The sequence below is a fragment of the Anolis sagrei genome, chromosome 3 (genome assembly GCF_037176765.1).
Source record: "Anolis sagrei isolate rAnoSag1 chromosome 3, rAnoSag1.mat, whole genome shotgun sequence".
Classification (NCBI taxonomy): domain Eukaryota; kingdom Metazoa; phylum Chordata; class Lepidosauria; order Squamata; family Dactyloidae; genus Anolis; species Anolis sagrei.
The window spans coordinates 10,124,089-10,142,318 of NC_090023.1; the positions used below are offsets into that span (position 1 = coordinate 10,124,089).

The following is an 18,230-nucleotide window of genomic DNA, read 5'->3' on the forward strand; positions in this document are numbered from 1 at the left end:
CGGACCTGTGGCTTCAGGGGGAGTGTAACCCCGTCCAACACAGGTTGCCACCCTATACCCCGGTCAGGTTTACGATCAACCAGGAGGACCTCTGTCTTGTCGGGATTGATCTTCAGCTTGTTCCTCCTCATCCAGATAGACACAGCGGCCAGGCACTCGTCCAGCACCCGAGAGGCCTCCTTGGAATTGGGTGGAAAGGAGTAGTAGAGTTGTGTGTCATCTGCATAGAGGTGGCACCTAGCTCCAAAACTCCGGATGACCTCTTCCAGCGGTTTCATGTAGATGTTAAAAAGCATGGGTGACAAGATAGAGCCTTGCGGGACCCCACAGGTCAAAGGCCAGGGGTCCGAGCAGGCGTCTCCCAGCTTCACCATCTGGGATCGACCCTCCAGGAAGGATCGGAGCCACGACAAAACCGTGCCCCCGAGACCCATCCCAGAGAGTCGTCCCAGAAGGATACATAACTAAATGATAGCAATATGCAATAAATAGATCAACAGACAGAGGATAGATCTTCCTTAATAGTATGATAAATAAATAAATAAATATGATACGTAATTAAAAAATAGATGGATATATATGATATAAATTAATAAGTAAATATAATTAAAATATAATTAAAAATTAAAAATATTTTAAAATAATTAACAGTCTGTAGTGTTTTGTACTAACATCCACATTATGGCGCAACAGGCTGATGACATCCACAGTCCTAAATGAGGTGAGATTTTGAATATATATACAAATAATATATATACAAATTGAATATATACAAATAATAACAAAATAATAATATATTTGGGAGAATATATATATAGAGAGAGAGAGTGAGAGAGAGAGAGTGCAATGTATATATATATATAGAGAGAGAGAGAGAGAGAGAGCACTTTCTCTCTCCCCCAAATGTATTATTATGTTAGTATTGTTGGTATACACACACAGATAGATAGATATGTTGCATTTTCCCCAAATGTATTATTATGTTGGTATTGTTGGCATACACACACACACACACACACACACATAGATATAGATTTATAGATATATAGATATATATGTTGCATTTCCCCCAAATGTATTACTTTGTTAGTATTGTTGGTGTACACACACACACACACACACACACACAAATGTGCGCACACACACAGATAGATAGATAGATACATTGCATTTCCCCCAAATGTATTATTATGTTAGTATTGTTGGTATATACACACATATAGATATATAGATGTATATGTTGCATTTCCCCCAAATGCATTATTATGTTGGTATTGTTGGTATATACACACACACAAATGTGCGCGCAAACACAGATAGATAGATAGATAGATATGTTGCATTTTCCCCAAATGTATTATTATGTTAGTATTGTTGGTATACACACACCGATATAGATATATAGATATAGATGTTGCATTTCCCCCAAAAGTATTATTATGTTAGTATTGTTGGTATACACACACACACACACACACATATGTTGTATTTTCCCCAAATGTATTATTATGTTGGTATTGTTGGTATACACACACACACAAATGTGCGCGCAAACATAGATAGATAGATACGTGTATTATTATAGATATGTATTATTATGTTATGTTATTTTTGTTGGCATACGCACAAACACACATATAGACATAGATATATAGATATATAGATATATGTGTTGCATTTTCCCCAAATGTATTATTATATTAGTATTGTTGGTATACACACATATGCACTCACTGCATTTCCCCCAAATGTTTTATTATGTTGGTACAGTATGTATATATACACACGCACATATATATGTGTATACATATTATATATATATATATATATATATATATATATATATATGAATTATAACCTGTGCTCACTTTGGCAGCACATAAACTAAAATTGGAACTAGAATTAAAAACTGTTAATTCCAGATTCCTAAACTCTTAAGGTTGTATACATATTTTTGTTTGGAAGGAAATTGCAAAAGCAATACAATGTAATTCCAGAACTGTTAATAATGTATACATCTTAAAAGGGTGGGAAAAATCATTGGAATTAGAATTATAAACTGTTAATTCCAGATTCATAAACTCTTAAGGTTGTATACATTTTATTATTTTTGTGGGGAAGGAAATTGCAAAAGCAATACAATGCATTTCCAGACTCCTGAACTGTTAATAATGTATACATCTCAAAGGGATGGGAAAAATAGTACAGAATGCTTTCGCCTCCATTCCTTTCCAGAATGATAAATTGCCAGGGGAATATATTTTTTTGGGGAACGCCCTGCATACATTTAAATAAATATATAAATGGATGGCAAAAGGAAGAACTCCCTCCAAGAGAAGAAGAAGAGGAAGAGCCTGGCAGCCTGGACTCTGCTGCATGCAGTTCAATGCTGTCTGCCGCAGCCCTTGGCACTCTTTCCTTTTCTCTCTCTTTCTCTCTGTCTTTGCTGCTCCAACCCCCCAAAAGGCAGGAGATTTATGCCTATCTCATTCCATTGTATTGCTTTCCAAGGAGGAGGGAAGAAGCAGGAGAAGAAGAAGGGGCTTTCTTTTGCCCCTCCTGCGGTAGATTGTGCTCCCAGGAGAAAGGAGTAAGTGCATTTCATCCTTCTCTTTCTCCCCCCACTTCCCTTCCCCTTCCTTCTCCTTCCTTGCTGTGTGTGTCAATGACACGCGTGGGGATCCACGCACTCACTCCTTGGGTTGGTTTTGGAGTCCTTTTGCAAGGCGGCTTAGGTATGACGTGGACGTTAACTAAACACTGGGTTTGGGGTCGGTCACGCGTGGAAAGGGTCACGCGTGGGGTGGGTTCCTGCTCCAAAATATCACCACCATCTGGTTTGTTTCCATCCCTGCCTCTTGTATGTCTCTCATGGTGCCACAGTGGGTTTGGGGGGCGTCAATCACGCGTGGAAAAAGGTCACGCGTGGGGTGGGTTCCTGCCCCAAAATATCACCACAATCTAGTTTGTTTCCATCCCTGCCTCTTGTATGTCTCTCATGGTGCCACAGTGGGTTTGGGGGGCGTCGATCACGCGCAGAAAGGGTCACGCGTGGGGTGAGTTTCTGCCCAAAAATATCACCACAATCTAGTTTGTTTCCATCCCTGCCTCTTGTATGTCTCTCATGGTGCCACAGTGGGTTTGGGGGGGGGGTCGATCACGCGTGGAAAGGGTCACGCGTGGGGTGGGTTCCTACCCAAAAATATTACCACAATCTGGTTTGTTTCCATCCCTACCTCTTGTATGTCTCTCATGGTGCCACAGTGGGTTTGGGGGGTGTCGATCACACGTGGAAAGGGTCACACGTGGGGTGGGTTCCTGCCCCAAAATATTACCACATTTCTGGTTTGTTTCCATCCCTGCCTCTTGTATGTCTCTCATGGTGCCATAGTGGGTTTGGGGGGCGTTGATCACACGTGGAAAGGGTCACGCGTGGGGTGGGTTCCTGCCCCAAAATATCACCACAATCTAGTTTGTTTCCATCCCTGCCTCTTCTATGTCTCTCAAGGTGCCACAGTGGGTTTGGGGGGGGGGGCGTCAATCACGCGTGGAAAAAGGTCACGCGTGGGGTGGGTGTATTCCCAAAAATATCACCAAAAGCTGGGTTTTTTTCCACCCCTGCCTCCTGTCTGTCTCTCAGGATGCATCTACAGCAGGCATGGGCAAACTTGGGCCCTCCAGGTATTTTGGACTCCAACTCCCACAACTCCCTACTGGCTGTTAGGAATTGTGGGAGTTGGAGTCCAAAACACCTGGAGGGCCCAAGTTTGCCCATGGCTGCTGTAGACTCTTTTCAGTAAAGAGATCCAGGTCAAAGGAGTGGGATTTAATCTTACCTGCTTTTCAAAGAGACCCATCAATCACCTGGCTTATCTTTTGCACTCATTTATGATACCAGAACCTGAGAAACTAGTTTACTTGTGTACTAAACAAGCAACCCGCATGTTTTCCTTGGTGTTTCTATACAAAGTGCCAGAGATTTTACCCCAAGGGAAACTACTACTGTTTGATGTATTGTTGAAGGCTTTCATGGCTGGAATCACTAGGTTCTTGTGGGTTTTTTCGGGCTATAGGGCCATGTTCTAGAGGCATTTTCTCCTGACGTTTCGCCTGCATCTATGGCAAGCACATCCACTACCTCCACAGATCCACTACCTCTGAGGATGCTTGCCATAGATGCAAGCGAAACGTCAGGAGAAAATGCCTCTAGAACATGGCCCTATAGCCCGAAAAAACCCACAAGAACCTACTACTGTTTGGCTTTTACCTTCTCTAGTTGATGGCTCAAAACATTGGTTTACTCAGTTTCTTAAGATGCGAATTAATGCAGATCAATGCCACTTTTACTTATGTGGTTCAATGCTATGGAATAGTGGGATTTGTAGTTTGGTTTTTAATTTATCGTATCAGAAGCGAACCAAGGGTACAATTGTAATGTATTTTTAAAAATACAAAGTTTGAAAACCTTGACATTATACTAAATATCAATGTATTGTCGAATGCTTTCATGGCCGGAATCACTGGGTTGTTGTAGGTTTTTTTGGGCTATATGGCCATGTTCTAGAGGTATTCTCTCCTGATGTTTCGCCTGCATCTATGGCAAGCGTCCTCAGAGGTTGTGAGGTCTGACCTCAGACGTAGTGAGGTCAGATGCTTGGCATAGATGCAGGCAAAACGTCAGGAGAGAATGCCTCTAGAACATGGCCATATAGCCTGAAAAAACCTACAACAACCCATACTAAATATCCTTTGAGCAGTAGCTGGCCACTTGGAGTGCCTCCGGTGTTGCTATAAGAATGTCCTCCATTGTGCTTGTGGCAGGGCTCAGGTTGCATTGTAATAGGTGGTCTGTGGTTTGCTCTTCTCCACACTCACATGTTGTGGACTCCACTTTGTGGCCCCATTTCTTAAGGTTGGCTCTGCATCTCATGGTGCCAGAACGCAGTCTGTTCAGTGCCTTCCAAGTCACCTAGTCAAGGGGGAGTCTCTCATTCAATATCAGCCATGGGTTTGAGTTCTGGGTTTTAGCCTGCCACTTTTGGACTCTTGCTTGCTGAGGTATTTCTGGGAGTATCTCTCTAGCTCTTAGAAAGCTATTTCTTGACTTGAGGCATCAGCACTCTTTGGTTGAGAAGGCTTTGTAAAACTATAACTCCCACAGCATAGCAGTAAAAGTACAGTAGAGTCTAGCTTATCCAACCTTCACTCATCCAACATTCTGTATTATCCAATGCAGTCTGCCCCCTGCCCGGATCCACAGCTGTTTCAATACATTGCAATGTTTTGGCGCTAAATTCGTAAATACAGTAATTACTACATAACATCAATGTGTGTTGAACTGCTTTTTCTGTTGATGTGTTGTAAAACATGATGTTTTTGGTGCTTAATTTGTAAAATTATATTGTAATTTGATGTTTAATAGACCTTTCTTCAATCCCTCCTTATAATCCAACATTTTCGCTTATCCAACATTCTGCTGGCCGATTCATGTTGAATAAGCAAGACTCTACTGTGTTGTTGCTGTTGTTTCTTCGTTTAGTCGCTTCTGATTCTTGGTGACCTCCTGGATCAGCCCACGCCAGAGCTCCCTGTCAGCTGTGGCCACCCGCAGTTCCTTCAAAGTCAAGCCAGTCACTTCAAGGATACCATCCATCCATCTTGCTCTTGGTCGGCCTCTCTTCCTTTCCCCTTCCATCTTCCCCAGCATCATTGTCTTCTCCAAGCTTTCCTGTCTTCTCATTATGTGGCTATAGTACTTAGTCTTTGCCTCTAATATCTTTCCCTCCACAAAAGCCAATGGGATTTTGGCCTGCATCAATAGGAGTATAGTGTCTAGATCTAGGGAAGTCATGCTACCCATTCTCTATTATGCCTTGGTTAGACCACACCTGGAATATTGTGTCCAATTCTGGGCACCACAATTCAAGAGAGATATTGACAAGCTGGAATGTGTCCAGAGGAGGGCGACTAAAATGATCAATAGTCTGGAGAACAAGCCCTATGAGGAGTGGCTTAAAGAACTGGGCATGTTTAGCCTGAAGAAGAGAAGGCTGAGAGGAGACATGATAGCCATGTATAAATATGTGAGAGGAAATCATAGAGAGAAGGGAGCAAGCTTGTTTTCTGCTGCCCTGGAGACTAGGACGTGGAACAATGGCTTCAAACTACAAGAGAGGAGATTCCATCTGAACATCAGGAAGAACTTCCTGACTGTGAGATCCGTTCAGCAGTGGAACTCTCTGCCCCGGAGTGTGGTGAAGGCTCCTTCTTTGGAAGCTTTTAAACAGAGGTTGGATGATGCTTTGAATGCAATTTTCCTACTTCTTGGCAGGGGGTTGGACCGGATGCCCCATGAAGTCTCTTCCAACTCTATGATTCTAGTATTCTGTGTTTCAATACATTGCAATGTTTTGGTACTAAAGTCGTAAATACAGTAATTACTACATAACATTATTGTGTATTGAACTGCTTTTTCTGTTGATTTGCTGTAAAAGATGATGTTTTGGTGCTTAATTTGTAAAATCATAACATAATTTGACATTTACTGGTAATAGGCTTTTCCTTAATCTCTCCTTATTATCAAACATTTTTACTTATCCAACGAGATTCTACTGTAGTATCAAACTGCATTAATTCTACAGTGTAGATGCACTTAGAAGTTGTTCTAACTGTGGTCCAACCTTTAGGTTCCTTTCCTTTTTAACTGTTTATGAGTCTGGAATTATTATATTTGTTTTGAAATTTCCTTCCCCCCAAAAATGATACGACCTTAAGAGTTTATGACTCTGGAATTAGTTTATGATTCTGGAAACCTCAATGGTGACATGCAGGAAAAAAAATCCATAAAAGCAAACAATTGGGATGCTAAAAATATGCAATAGAACAGGACATTGGGGTTTGGGTTGTAGTTTTTTTTGGGCTATATGGCCATGGTCTAGAGGCATTCTCTCCTGACATTTTGCCTGCATCTACGGCAAGCATCCTCAGAGGTAGTGAGTTTGTTTGCTTCCTCCAAGCTTAGATTTTGTATTTTTTTGAATCAGATATTTGATTAGGAAGCATAAGAAGAAAAGTATGGATGACTGGAAGAGTTTGTGATTTGTCTTTTCCTAAATAGGGATAAATCACTTACCTGCAGACTCTGCCAACAATCCTTTAAATATTTACAGCGACTGCAGTATAAGGGTCACAATTTGGATGATTTGCCAGGTTACCTATAGAGAGAAAGGAGAAGACCAGCCTATAGAGTTGAATCAACGCTCTGAGTCCCCTTCAAGGCAAGAAGGATGGGTTATAAATACAGTGAATAAAAATAAATAAATACATTTTTTATTAATACACTAGCGGTCCCCTGCCACACTTTGCTGTGGCCCAGTCTGGTGATCTGGAAAATAAAGCAATGAGAAAGTGTTGGTTTCTAATACGTATATGTAATGTCTTTATGCTTGTTGGTAAACTGTATTGTCTTGCTGTTTCTTTGCCAGTGTTGATGTCTGGTTTGCCTACTCTGGAACATGCAACATATCATTGTCCTTCTTTAGGGTTCCCTTTCAGATCTTTGATATTGCATCTGTCATATACATATATGTGTGTGTGTGAATGGCTGGATGGCCCTTTGTCAGGAAGGCTTTGATTATGTTTTCTTGCCCTGGTGAAGGGAGTTGGACTGGATGGCCTTAGATGGTCTAGTTTCCCCAAACTCCCCCAGTGTTCACATTTCGGCATATTGAGGATTCGTGCCAAGTTTGGTCCAGATCCATCATAGTTTGAGTTCACAGTGCTCTCTGGATGTAGGTGAACTATAACTCCAAAACTCAAGGTCACCCTTCCAGTATTTTCTGTTGGTCATGGGAGTTCTGTTTGCCAAGCTTGGTTCAGTTCCATTGTTGGTGGGGTTCAGCATGCTCTTTGTTTGTAGGTGAACTATAAATCCCACCGATTACTACTCCCAAATGACAAAACCAACCCCCTCAACTCCACCATTATTCAAATTTGGGCCTATCAGATATTTGTGCCAAATTTGGTCCAATGAATGAAAACATATCCTACGTATGAGATATTTACATGACAATTCATAACAGTAGCAAAATGACAGTTATGAAGTAGCAATGTAAAATAATTTTATGTTTGGGGGTCACCACAACATGGGGAACTGGCATTAAGGGGTTGAGGCATTAGGAAGGTCGAGAAACACTGCTCTAAGGGAAACTGCAACCTCGTATTTGTAGGATCCGATTGGTCTTTCCAATATTTCCATACTGGAGTGAAGAGATTAATTGTTGTTCTGTGCCTTCAAGTTGACCCAAGTGTATGGTACACTCGACTCCTGAATTTTCTTGGGTGCCATTGCATTCCTATGAGGATGAGAGAGTGTGACTTACCCAAAGTCATCCAATGGTTTTCCATGGCTCAGAATTAAAACTCTGATTACAACTCCCTTGCTGACCTGGTTATGTTAACTGAGTGTTGTTATCTCCCCAAATTATTTCTTCCAGGATCTGCAGATTGGATTGGATGGTCCTTGTGGTCTCTTCTATGATTCTATCAAAAATCTTTCCATGCATGCTAATAAGTTTGTGTATCACACCTTTGAAATGCTGCAGCATCCAGTTGTCCCTGGGAACTGTGGATGTTGTTTAGCAATGGATATAATCAATCCCGGATTGTCCAATGATTGATTCCAGTGAGGCAGAGGTGCAGTGATGTAATATTTTGGCTAGCATAGAAGGAGGTGGTTTCAAATAGGATATGAAGGACAGTGAGGTCAGGTATATTTTTCTTTTTGGCTTCTGTTTATGCTGCTGCAGGCCTTTGGGGAGACGGGATGAAGCTGATGAGAAAGCGTCTCCTTCTCCACCTCCTCTCTGTGTACTTTATGCAGAAAAATTGTAGCCATAAGCAAGAAGCCACCCTTGATTGTATTCAGACGTTTCTACACAGAACAGCCTGCTTATGGGTTTGGTTCTGTAAAATGAACCATAGCTGAACCTTGGACTTTCACGGATTTAACTTTCATGGATTTGATTATTCACGTTTGTCATTAATTAGGCGTGTTGTACCCTACCTTGCGTCTTGAGGAGAGTCAGGTATTTATTAATCACTAGCCGTCCCCTGCCACACGTTGCTGTGGCCCAGCCTAGTGATCTGGAAAATAAAGTAACGAGAAAGTGTTGGCTTCTAATATATGTAATTTCTTTATGTTTGTGGGTAAACAGCATTTCTTGCTGTTTCTTTGTCAGTGTGGATGTGAAGATTGCCTGGTTTGCCTACTCTGGAACAGGCAACATATCATTGTCCTTCTTTAGGGGTTCCTTTCAAATCTATGATACTATGTGCGTGTGTGAATCATAAATATCTAACTATATCTATGGCTGGATGACTCTTTGTTAGGAGGGCTTTAATATACATTTTTTTACCCTGGTGAAGTTGGACTGGATGGCCTTAATTATTTTCTGTTGGTCATGGGGCTTCTGTGTGGGAAGTCTGCCCCAATTCTGTCGTTGATGGGGTTCAGAATGCTCTTTGATTGTAGGTGAACTATAAATCTCAGTAACTACAACTCCCAAATGTCAAGGTCTATTTCCCACAAACTCCATCTGTGTTCATATTTGGGCGTATTGAGTACTTGTGCCGAGTTCTGTCCAGACCCATAATTGTTTCAGTCCACACTGCTCTCTGGATGTAGGTGAACTACAACTCCCAAACTCAAGGTCAATGCCCACCAAACCCTTCTAATGTTTTCTGTTGTTTATGGGAATCCTGTGTGCCACATTTGGTTCAATTCCATCATTGGTGGAGTTCAGAATGCTCTTTGATTGTAGGTGAACTATAAATCCCAGCAACTACAACTCCCAAATGACAAAATCAAATTTTTTTGAGTGAAGGGCGTACATTGGGTTGTTAGGTGTATGCTGTCCAAATTTGGTGTCAATTCATCCAGTAGGTTTTGAGTTATGTTAATCCCACAAATGAATATTACATTTTTATTTATATAGACTATGTTGTTGTTGCTATTCTTGTTGCCTTTCGGTGCTGTCAGCTTGGCTCTCATGTATGATGACTTTCTGAGTGAGAGATGTCCACGTGCCTCAGGCTTCATCAGCCCTTCTCCGGTCTAGCAAACTGAGGTCCATCACGTCTTTGACCAGGGGTGCATCTAGACTGTAAAATTAGCACAGTTTGCCATCATTTAAATTCCTTTTGGTCAATACTGGGAGTTGTAGGTTTACACGATCTTTAGCTTTCTCTGCCAAAGAGGGATGATGCCTCACCATACTACAATTTTCAGGATTCCATAGCATCGAGCCATGGTAATTAAGGTAGCATCAGACTGCATTCATTCTACAGTGTAGATCAGTGGTTCCCAACCTTTTTTTTTTTTTGACCCGGGATCCCTTTGACCAGGGTCCATTCTCCAACATTAGTACCAAAAGGATTACAAATCAGTTTTTGGTCAACTTTAGATTTGGTTTGATTATTTGGGGTGCTGATTCACAAAACTGCATTGGATAGACCACATCGGCTCTAGTTTCTAATACAGAACATATGCCAACCAGTAGTCACCATCTGCTTGCTCACAGAAAACCATATTTAATAAGCCTTGACACTATAAGAAAATTTTGCGAGGCCAGTCTCTCTCGTTGCAACGGCGTAGTAACAGTGAGGCCACAGACTATATTTTAGTTCTTATGGACCACTGGTTGTCCATGGACCACAGGTTGGGAACCTCTAGTGTAGATGCACCCTGAGTACCTGTGAACATACTTCTTTTACTACTGCCTTTTTACTTTACCAATCATTATTTTCTCCCTAATAAGTCATGCGGACTCATATATCCAAAGCATAATAGTGTCAGCTTTGTTATTTTCACTTCTAGGGAGATGAAAGATTATTCTCAGACTCATTTTTTGACTTCAGTTGCCATCTGCAAAATTCTTCTCCAAAACTGTATTCCAAATGAGTTGATTCTCTTTTTCTCAAGCTTCTTTAATATCCATCTTTCACCACCATATATAGAAAATTGTAGTTGGAGAGCCAACATGGTGTAGTGGCTTGAGCATTGGACTAAGACTCTGGAGACAAAGATTCAAACTCTCACCCAACCATGGAAACCTAATGGGTGACCTTGGGCAAGTCACAGTCTCTCAGACAAAGGCAACATTTCACTGCCAATCTTGCTAAGAAAATCCTGTGATAGGTCCACCTTAGGACCACCTTAAGTCAGAAACAACTTGAAGACACACAGCAACAACAAGTTGGGTGGCCTGTTTAGTTCCTTTAGAGGCTTTTGATTCTATGATGGATGGTACTTCCATGTTGGTACAATTTCCTTAGGCTTCAGTTCTGCTTTAGCTATCCAAGGTGCTGAACAGTATTCAGAATATCTCCTTTAAAAGATAAGGCCAAAACTGGGTTGAATTTAGGGCCCTACTGACACCAAACTTACCAGTAAACACAACCCTGGGTTTAGGCTTTTTTAGGGTGTTGTTATGGCACATTGCCATGTGTCAATATGATGGTACAACATGCCCAAATGTGAACCATGGTGGAGTTTGGGGGAAATAGACTATTAGAATCACAGAGTTGGAAGAGACCACAAGGGCCATCCAGTCCAACTACCTGTGATGCTATGATTCTAGGATGTCAGGTTTCAGAAGCACTTAGGGCAAGAATAGGAAGGATGAGATCAGAGTAGAATGGGACATTTGGACACTATGGAGATTGCTATATTGCAACCTGACACATAACCCTCATTTCACATTTCATACCAGTGAAATAGTAATTTGATCTTTTGTGCAAAGTGTCAGCCTAACTGAGAGTTGCATTCTGACCTGTCCTAGTGGACTTCCATCAACCTTTGTAACACCCCTTTTTAAATTTAATATATTTCCTTGTCTAGTTTAATTAGAAAGAGCAACAGCTTCATTCTTGTACAGTTTGGCTGGATAGAGAACAAAATGTGTGGTGCTGCCAACCTCTCTTCCTCCTGTCAGGAAACATGTCAAAACCTAAACATCAGAAAGTTCATAGTTTGCAGAAGTTGCATTTTGGTTTTAGGAAGGGCAGGGCTTGGAAAAATTACTTTGGAGGACTACAACTCCCATGTTATGCAGCCTTGGATTTTGTATATAAATCAGGGATGGAGATCTAACTCCTTTGGAGACTTTGGTGGACCATACTTGGTCACACCAAAACACTGACCTCAGATTAGTTCAGGAACCTCTCAAAGTGTAGTATTTATTTATTTATTTACAGTATTTATATTCCACCCTTCTCACCCTGCAGGGGATTCAGGGCAGATTACAATGTACATATACATGCCAAACATTCAATGCCATAGACACACAACATATATAGACAGACATACAGAGGCTATTTAACATGCTAGTTTTTGGGGAGGGTATTCGGGCCACCAGGGGAGCTGTTGCTTCACCGTCCATTTGTGACACTGATGAAGTACTTCCTCATTCTTTGCATGCTTGCTGGAGATTTTTATGGTGTCGTAAATTAGTTAAATTAGCCTCCCTGCATACGCAGTACCTAAGTTTCCTACTGGACAGATGCAACTGTCTTTCAGGCTGCAAAGGTTGACAGCAAGCTACACAAATTGGTCGGAAGCTCATTCTGACCCGGACTGGCTTCAAACTCATGACCTTTTGGATAGTAGTGATCTTAATGCAGCTGACTCCCAGCCAGCTACGCCACAGTCCCAGAATATAAATACTGTAAATAAATAAAGTAAATAAATAAGTAGTAGAAATGCACCCCACATATTTTCTTGGGTATTTGTGTGTGTGTGTGGGTGTGGGTGTGGGTGGGTGTGGATTAGCAAATAAATTTTTGCAAAAATTGTTTCTATCCTTGTGAGGTGGGCTTGTGACACCACCTGAACATCCATGGTGCTGTGGAATCAAGGGAGCTATAACTTAACATGATTTCTTTCTTTCTATGCCAAAGACTGTTGGTGCCTGATAGAGCTATATCTCATTGGATTCCATAGCATTGAGTTAGGGGAAAAAATGGTGTCAAAGTACATTAATTCTACTGTGCAAGTCTACGAAAGCTTGTATTACCAACTTTGTTCTCAAAGATCCCTTTGCATACCGATATTCCTGACTGGCATGGCTACGTCTTTGAATGTGTGATGAAAACCTTCAGCCTAGAAAGGTGGAGGCTAAATGGCTCGTGAACTGACTTTGTTCTTTCTCCCCATCCCTTAGAAGAAGGTCAAGATGGACAAGATCCTTGAAGCCATCGTGATGTCGTCTTACCCCGACCACATGAAACAAGGGTTAGTGCGACGTGTCATTGAGGCCTCCAAACAGTCCATGGACAGCGAACAATGTTGGTTGATGCTCGAGCTTTCTACCAAACTGTTCCTCGTGGGTGATACCAAGTTCAAGAGGTGGGTTGGCAAAGAAGTCCTGGAAGCCTACGGCCTTTATCACCAGGAGATCTTTGAAGAGTTTTTCAATGTCCGTTTCCTGCTCAGCCTCCTCCAAGAGGGCTATGGACCTCTTGGCAAAAGAAGCCTGTATGTCTTTGATTACATCCACCTTGGGTTGGCCTTTGTCTTGGATCGCCCATCCGCTAGTGATATTTTCAGCTTGCTGAGGACCGAAGTTCTCCGGAAGGTCTGCGAGAGGCCGGGACTCAAGCAGTGCATGAAAATCAGCAAACTCTTGATCCAGTATCCTCAGTGTATTCCTACGGGGAAACGGCAGGCTCTGTTCTGCCAGCAGCTCATCCGGTGCATCGGCCAATTCCGAACCACGTCGGGGAGAGAAGAGGCCATCGTGGACTTCCTGGACCACGTCATCAAAGTTGGCCTCTTGCTGCAGAAAATATGGAAGACTCAGGTGTCCTCGATTCTCCCATCCTTGAAAGAACTCTTTGCAATAATTTCATCAACTGGTAAGGAGATCTGGAATGCAACTATATCATTGTTGCTATTCATAATTGGGATAAGCCTTGTCTGTATGTCCTGTAAAGAGGTTGACCTCATGGATATGTTGAGGGTAGGTCTGGGGATCAAAATGATGGGTTTTGATATGAGAGTCATTCCACAGAGAGAGGAAAGCACCAATACCACATCAAGGGTTAGCTACTCTTGACCTCCAACACCATTTTCCCACCCAAGTGTTCAGAATGGTCAGAATCCTTTATGTTTCATAGATTCGTAGACTCATAAAATTGGAAGAAACCACAAGGGACAACTCCCTACTATGTAGGCAAATACAATCAAAGCCCTCCCGATGGATGGCCATCCATCCTCTGCTTAAAAACCTCCAGAGGAGGAGACTCCACTGGACTTGGAGGCAGAATACAGTGTTCTCTCACTTATCGCGGGTGTTACGTTCCAGGACCATTCGCGAAAAGTGAAAATTCGTGAAGTAGGGACGATATATTTATTTTAATATTTATTCATTATTTTAGTAGTTATACACTATTTTATGTCTTTACTAGCCGTCCCCTGCCACGCGTTGCTGTGGCCCACTCTGGTGGTCATGGGGGTTCTGTGTGGGAGGTTTGGCCCAATTCCATCGTTGGTGGGGTTCAGAATGCTCTGTGATTGTAGGTGAACTACAAATCCCAGCAACTACAACTCCCAAGTGTCAAGATTCTATTTTCCCTGAACTCCACCAGTGTTTACGTTTGGGCATATTGAGTATTCTTGTAAGGTTTGGCCCAGATCCATCATTGTTTGAGTCCCCAGTGCTCTCTGGATGTAGGTGAACTACAACTCCAAAACCAAAGGACACTGCCCACCAAACCCTTCCAGTATTTTCTGTTGGTCGTGGGAGAACTGTGTGCCAAGTTTGGTTCAATTCCATCGTTGGTGGGGTTCAGAATGCTCTTTGATTGTAGGTTAACTATAAATCCCAGCAACTACAACTCCCAAATGACAAAATCAATTTGTTTTGAGTGAAGGACATACATTGGGTTGTTAAGTGTCTTGTGTCCAAATTTGGGGTCAATTCGTCCAGTGGTTTTTGAGTTCTGTTAATCCACAAATTCCACTGTCGAATAACTCCGGCCTCTAGTTCTTCCTAATGGTTAGATGGAAATGTGGAGGAAGGTATTTCTCTAACTAAATCAAAAAGAGTAAAGTCACAACGTTTAAGATCCCACCTGCAGGTTCTGATATTGTTTTGCTTTTGTTTGTGTCTAAATGATCTTGCAGAAGATCAGGACCCACCGTCCATTGCCTTGGCCAGTGTGGTTCAATATGTCCCAATGGAACTAATGGATGGGATCCTAAGAAACCTCACCAACGACGACAGCATAACAGATGTTCAGATGATGATGGCAATTGGCAGGTAGGAGATACTCCTAGGCAAAAACATACCTGAATTGTCGTTGGATGTGCTATGGTGGGTAGTGCTACAAATATGGATTGATGAGAAGTTTGTTCCTTTTTAAAAATGCAGCTGGTTTTCCATGTTCATGGTTTCTACTATCCATGGCCTAAAAGGAGATCAGAGTACATAGATCAGATTGGGGTGCAGTGTAGGGGAGATGAGGATAATTGATGCATATATCTATGGCTACCTGTATATTTGTATTTTATTTGAAGAGGACTAGATGTATGTTGTATGTTGTGTCTGCACTGTTTGTTTTTGATAAGGCCAATTGGCTAATCAATAAAAATTGTACCATCCGTGGATTGCAAATATCCAATGGCGCAATGCATTACACCCTTGAGCCGGCAGGACTGCTGACCAAAAGGTCAGTGGTTTGAATCCAGAGAGCGGGGCGAGCTTCCTTCTGTCAGCTCCAGCTTCTCATGCGGGGACATAAAAGAAGCCTCCCACAGGATGGTAAAACACCCAGGCTTCCCAGGAACGTTGGTGGGGTTCAGAATGCTCTTTGATTGTAGGTGAACTGTTAATCCCAGTGACTACTACTCCCAAATGTCAAGTTTTATTTCCCCCAAACTCCATCTGTGTTCATATTTGGGCATATGGAATATTCGTACCAAGTTTGGTCCAGATCCATCATTGTGTGAGTCCACAGTGCTCTCTGGATATAGGTGAACTACAACTCCCAAACTCAAGGTCAATGCCCACCAAACCCTTCAAGTGTTTTCTGTTGGTCATGAGAGTCCTGTATGCCACTTTTGGTTCAATTCCATCATTTGTAGTTTACTTTGATTGTAAGTAAACTACAAATCCCAGCAACTACAACTCCCAAATGACAAAATCATTTTTTTTGAGTGATGGTCACTCCTTGGGTTAGTAGGTGTCTTGTGTAAAATTTGGTCTCAATTTGCCCAGTGGTTTTTGAGTTATGCTAATCCCACAAAAGATTATGGCAACAAGAATGATTGACAACTGGGAAATAGAGGGAGAAAACGTGGAGGCCGTGACAGACTGTGTATTTCTAGGTGCAAAGATGACTGCAGATGCAGACTGTGGCCAGGAAATCAGAAGACGCTTACTTCTTGGGAGGAGAGCAATGTCCAGTCTCGATAAAATAGTAAAGAGTGGAGACATCAGACTGGCAACAAAGATCCATTGCCTAGTCAAAGCCATGGTCTTCCCTGTAGTCACCTACGGATGTGAGAGCTGGACCTTAGGGAAGGCTGAGCGAAGGAAGATTGATGTTTTTGAGCTGTGGTGTTGGAGGAAAGTGCTGAGAGTACCTTGGACTGCGAGAAGATCCAACCAGTCCATCCTCCAGGAAATAAAGCCCGGCTGCTCATTGGAGGGAAGGATACTAGAGACAAAGTTGAAGTCCTTTGGCCACATCATGAGGAGACAGGAAAGCCTAGAGAAGACAATGATGCTGGGGAAAGTGGAAGGCAAAAGGAAGAGGGGCCGACCAAGGGCAAGGTGGATGGATGGCATCCTTGAAGTGACTGGACTGACCTTGAAGGAGCTGGGGGTGGTGACGGCCGACAGGGAGCTCTGGCGTGGACTGGTCCATGAGGTCACGAAGAGTCAGAGACGACTGAACAAATGAACAACAACAACAACAGATTATTTTCCTTACTGCTTGTCTCTGACCAAAATAAATGAATACATATATAAAGCAGTCCTGTAATTCTCCCTCCCCATAACTTCCCACTGACCCCTGTATCCTACTTTTCCATTTTATTAAAAATTATAGTAAAAAGCTTTCAAAACTTTGCTTTGGATCCCTTTTCTCCCTTTTCCAGAGCAGCTAATGGCAGGTGCTATTAACTGGCAGTGCTTCCACTCAGAAGCCATACGTTTCTATAATTAGCCCTTGGAAGAGCAATTGCCTCCTTTTTTTCACCCCTTTTAAAATGCCCCTCTTTGGCAAAGCAGAGTTGGGAGAGACACAAAGCAGACCTCGTGAAATGCAATTAGGATGCTCTGGAGGAGACTTTTAAAATCAATTGACTTGGCAAAAAGCGGTCTTCTTTGCAATCCTGCATCATCTTCTCCGAACCCAAGTGTGCTGATACAGGGCGCTCATCCTGGCATTGCACTTACCCCAATAATAATAAAAATACAATAATTCACTTTATTTATATTTCGCTCTATCTCCCCAAAGGGACTCAGAGTAGATTACAGTAAACACATATATAGGCTAACATTCAGTGCCTTTTATACAATGAACAATGACACACAATACCCAAACAAAGACAAAGCTTTCCCATTCCATCTCCAGCGTCTGGAGGTGATGCTCAACTCTGGCCATGGGGAGGTGCTCTTGTTTCATTTTCCATGCCGAGGAGCCTGTTGTCTGTAGACCTTCCTAGTCATGTTTTGCTGGCATGGCTGCACAGGTGCCTTTTGCCTTCCTATAGCGGCAGTACCCATTGATCTACTCACATTACTGCTGCAACTCAGAATAAGCTTCACCTTGCTTCCAAACACCACCACACAAGAGCTGTAGTTTTATAGTTTATTGAGAAAAAATCCAAGTCAAAATAAAGAATAATCATTGCAAAGTTCCAAAGATTAAGGTTAAGTGCAGAATATAGTTCCAAAGATCTTCAGGTAAAAGCAAGAGACATATTGGCAAAGTTCAAACCAGAGTCCCAGGTACAAGCAATGAAACAATTGCCCCATGAATCACAATGCAAGAAACCCCAAGTGTACTGCTTTCCAGTCTAAAATTATTCCATGAAGCTTCCAGGCTAATAAGCTACGTTGAACTGACACTTTCCCTTGGATTGCAAGAAACCTAAATACCTTTCTAACATGAAAACATTACATGAAATAATTGCGATGACCTTTCACCGAGCTGGCTTCTCG

The 18,230-nt window shown here is 42.1% G+C and overlaps 1 protein-coding gene across 1 annotated transcript in view; it reads left to right on the plus strand.

Annotated features, from left to right (window-relative positions):
- The first annotated feature begins 2,329 nt into the window (after positions 1 to 2,329).
- The window catches only part of USP35 (ubiquitin specific peptidase 35), a 38,359-nt gene continuing 22,458 nt past the window's right edge, over positions 2,330 to 18,230 (plus strand). Inside the window, exons 1-3 of the mRNA XM_060771219.2 lie at positions 2,330 to 2,590; positions 13,221 to 13,914; positions 15,185 to 15,320. Of these exons, the coding sequence (XP_060627202.2) occupies positions 2,387 to 2,590; positions 13,221 to 13,914; positions 15,185 to 15,320 (1,034 nt within the window). The 5' untranslated portion in view covers positions 2,330 to 2,386. The remainder of the gene's footprint in view (positions 2,591 to 13,220; positions 13,915 to 15,184; positions 15,321 to 18,230) is intronic.